This window comes from Aplysia californica, unplaced genomic scaffold, assembly GCF_000002075.1.
Source record: "Aplysia californica isolate F4 #8 unplaced genomic scaffold, AplCal3.0 scaffold00147, whole genome shotgun sequence".
Classification (NCBI taxonomy): domain Eukaryota; kingdom Metazoa; phylum Mollusca; class Gastropoda; order Aplysiida; family Aplysiidae; genus Aplysia; species Aplysia californica.
In genome coordinates, this window is record NW_004797417.1 from 237,677 (window position 1) to 241,746 (window position 4,070).

The 4,070-nt window shown below is 41.9% G+C and overlaps 1 protein-coding gene across 1 annotated transcript in view; it reads right to left on the reverse strand.

The window, feature by feature from the left end:
* Nucleotides 1-4,070, reverse strand: part of LOC101860167 (catalase) — a gene marked incomplete in the record, with an annotated part of 36,871 nt that overhangs the window by 8,197 nt on the left and 24,604 nt on the right. The window contains 3 exon segments of the mRNA XM_013081821.2: nt 131-269; nt 953-1,105; nt 3,561-3,752. Coding sequence (XP_012937275.1) covers nt 131-269; nt 953-1,105; nt 3,561-3,752 — 484 coding nt within the window.

Here is a 4,070-nt window from a genome sequence, read left to right on the forward strand (position 1 = left end):
AATTCTGGTTGATAATAAAGGGAAAAATTGTAACCTCTTTTCCGCTTTTCTAAAAATCATTATTCTCGCATACACACAGGGAGGGTAGGACAAAGCAGTAGTAATTATAATATATTATGGAGACGCTTACCTTGGTTGTCATTGAAACACTGGGGTCCATCTCTCTGATAGTTTTGTAGCTTGGAGTTATACGGGCAGTTGACCGGAAGTTGCAGGTAGTTGCTGCCCAGTCTGTGGCGGTGGGTGTCTGGGTAGGAGTAGATCCGGCCCTGAAGATTGGACGTGTCAATTGATTAGGACACTTGGTGTTAGGGTTTATTTCTCAGGAAAGGAAGGGGGGAGTGAGAGAGGGAGAGAGAGACAGACAGACAGACAGACAGACAGACAGACAGACAGACAGACAGACAGACAGACAGACAGACAGACAGACACACAGACAAACAGAAAAGGGATCGGAAGCCTGCTCTTTTTCCTTTGTTGTTTTTTTTTAAAGTTGTTTATATTTTCCCCATTATTTATTTTAAAAGGAATTTGGGTGGGCATTTTAGATAGGGAGAATTTTGAGCGGATGTTGAGTTAATAATGTTATTAATGCAAAGGAAGAAAGCTAGCTTAATTCAAAATGTGCTTACACCTTATGTTCTTGTTGTATTAAAAATTGATTTCTTTTTAGAATAGATAAACTTTACGTGTTAGTATACACAACCTATATTATGTTGAAAGAAATTTGTACATCTCCTTCTTTTGCATTTCAAAACATATGAAAAACCAGAAGAATATCCAACCAGCTGTTAACTAGTACGGTCAGCAGGCAGACCCTTTCATGGATCCTGGAGAGGAAGGGGGAGCAGCTATGGCATTGTGCCGCCAGCAAGGACGCCTATTATCCAACCAAGTAAGTAAGTAGTAAGTAAAATATAATATGAAAGAATCCCCTAAACTTTTCCCTGACCTGCAGCATCTTGTCGGGACTGGCCTCGATCCCCGGCACCATGTGGGCGGGGCTGAAAGCGATCTGCTCCACCTGGGCGAAGTAGTTGTCCGGGTTCTTGTCAAGCACCATCTTTCCCACGGGGATGAGCGGGAAGTCGGCGTGAGACCAAACCTGGAGAACACGGGCATGGTTGTAGATGCAAGAAGGAAATGTTTGTCATTGTGGTGAAATCAGGCTACCGAAAATGACGAAATCAAACAAAACGGCATTTTTTTGTCCTTTGGGTAACGTGTATAGATATTGGAATTAATCTTCTTTTTTCTTGCTCTTATTCTTGTTCTTCCTTCCTTTCTGTTTTTTTTTTTTTTGGTTTTTTTGTTTTTTTTAGTTATCAACAACTTGTACGTCCCTTTAAACACAATTAAAACACATTAAAACGCATGTTTTCTACTGAAACAAAGGCGTCTATGTGCAATACTACTTCCGAATCATTTTGGACGCTCGCTGTCTATGCCCTAAGTATCAGAGACCACTTCAGACTAGGTGGGGTCAAGCCAATGGATTAAATAAATGCTGAGCCGTGAAAGGGTGAAGAGCCAGATCATTACACAACAGACCCAGGTGACAAAAGAAATTAGGGGTTGAAAGATGTCAAATTTTTCCATGAGACCCCTGAAAGCAAAATCACAGCATGCAAGATTAAAATGTCTCCACAAAAACCTTAACGTCACAAGAAGAAACTGGCAGAGATAAGAAGAAGAAAAAACAACTACTGGCACGAAGTCCTGTCTGCATTTCATAGAAAAACAGACTAAAATGGTTTGGCCACCAGTTACGAATGTCACCTAGCCAACCAGCCGCGAGGACCAAGTGCTCAGTCTACGAAGGAAGAAGAAAGCTACGCAAAGATAGATTGAGGGAGTCGAAGGAACCATGAGCAATCATAACATCCCTATTGAAAGAGCTTCAGAGCTACCATACAATATACAATAGAAAGCTGCATCTTTCCTCGGCGCTTAACGGCAACAGAGGAAGAAAAAGTAAAGTAAACAAATTATGTGAGGCAGGGTGGTGGAATCAGGCTCTCGTCAAAATAATCAAAGTGAAGAAACTGGCATTTTTCTGCAGGTTTGTGATTTTTTTTCAAATTTTTTTTTTTGGCTCAACACCTTTCAGGCCCAAGGCACAAAAAGTGTAAATTTTCAGTTACCACAGACTCTTAAGCTAAGGAAATAACTAATCTTTGGGGGCCATTTTCTCACTAATCTTACCTCTGAAAACAGGTGACTCCCACCCACTTCATTCGCAAATATCTCGACTAGTATTCAAGATAAATGGACATTTTTTTCACCCAAAATAAGACAAATGAATACATTTTAAGATGATACCAATAACTCTACATGCGCAAAAATTGACGAGAGCCTGAATCCACCACGCTGCCTTACATATATTAAGGTAATAAAGTACCATTTTTTAAAAATTCCAGTGGTGGAAGTATGTTTTACGATTCCAGACTCATCATCATCCAGTGCCAGATCTGCGACAGACATCAGCGATCATGGTTTTCCATTCATTCCTTTGACAGACTACTGGACCCGTAATCCTGAGATTGTGGGCTCGGGGGTTAAAGCCTCACCTCGGTCCGACTCTCTGTCCTTGGGAAAGGCACTTTACACATGTTCTGTTTGGCTCGGTCCTTTTGGGGATAGACGTTAAACTCAGAGGTCCTGCTTTTTAAATAACCTTATTGCGTTGATAAGGGCGTTAAAGCTATACCGTTATCACAAACACAAACTTTGCTAGTCGCCGCTGTGAAGCGTCATATTTCCTAGCAAAGGTTGTCGTCTTTTGATCAAGGACGCACCCAAATGACCTAGTATTAAGAAGCCATGTCACTAATATTACTTCTGTCACGATAGTGAGCCTGACTTCACTAATCACTCTGTCACTTTTGGAAAGAGGTTTACACCCCTGAAATCACGACTGGTTTATTTCTATCCCCTCTTCCGAAACCAAAACGGGAAAAAAAATCACCAGTACAAAGGAATGACAAAGAGAGAGAGAAATGAAACAGAAAGCGAGAGAGTGAGAGGGGGAGGGATAGAGAGGGAGAGAAAGAGAGAGAGAGAGAGAGAGAGAGAGAGAGAGAGAGAGAGAAAGATAAAGGGGGGGGGCAGACAGGCAGACGATAACAAAACAAATAAACAGAGAGAGAGTGGGGAGAGACAGTGGGAGAGAGAGAGAGGGGAAGAGAAAGAGGGAGAAAGAGAGAGAGAGAGAGAGAGAGAGAGAGAGAGAGAGAGAGTGTGTGTGAGAGAGAGCGAGAGAGAAGCTAGAGATAGGAATATGGGGTTATTGAGAACAAATTGGATCAAACCCCTTCCTTTGCATGGAAAGGGCACTTTTCAAGAACTCGCCCCTTTTTTCTCGGTCCTATCTGAGCCGTACGTTTCATTCGGAGACCTCGCCTTCAAGATATCTTACAGCGTTGCAAGGAAGGTTGAACCTACAAAAGTTTGCATTTTTTTTTCTTTCTTTAAAGAATTCAGAACAGAATAGTGGGTAAGAAAACCTAAATCAGTTAAAGGGTGTGGGGTGGGAAGGAGGGAAAGAAGTTCCGTATCACCTTGGTCAAGTCGAAAGGATTCCAAGAGGCTTTCTCGGCCTGTGCCACTGGCAACACTTGTACGTAGACCGACCAGGATGGGGGACTTCCGTTAGCGATGGCGTTGTAGAGGTCACGGATGGCGTAGTCGGGGTCACTTCCGGCGAGCTCAGCCGCCCGGTCGGCCATGAGGTTCTTGATGCCTTGGTCAGTCTGAAAAGTTTTGTAAACTTTTAGTGAGAATTTTTTGGCTCTTACAACACAGATAGGTCATATAAAGTGCCCGAAGATAAGAGCTTTTTTGGTTTTCAAGAATGCCACAGTATTTGCAACACAAAAAGATCATTTACAAGTGAAAAAGTTTAGAGGTGTTTTGTTTAAGTGAGAGTTCCAAGGCAACACAAATAGACTACATATTAAGTAAGTGTATTTTGTTGTGTGTGTGTGTGATGTTGATTTTTTATTTTTTGGGGGGGTTACTTTTTAGAGGGGTGTGATTTTCGATCGATAAGTCTGAATGAAAGAGAACTT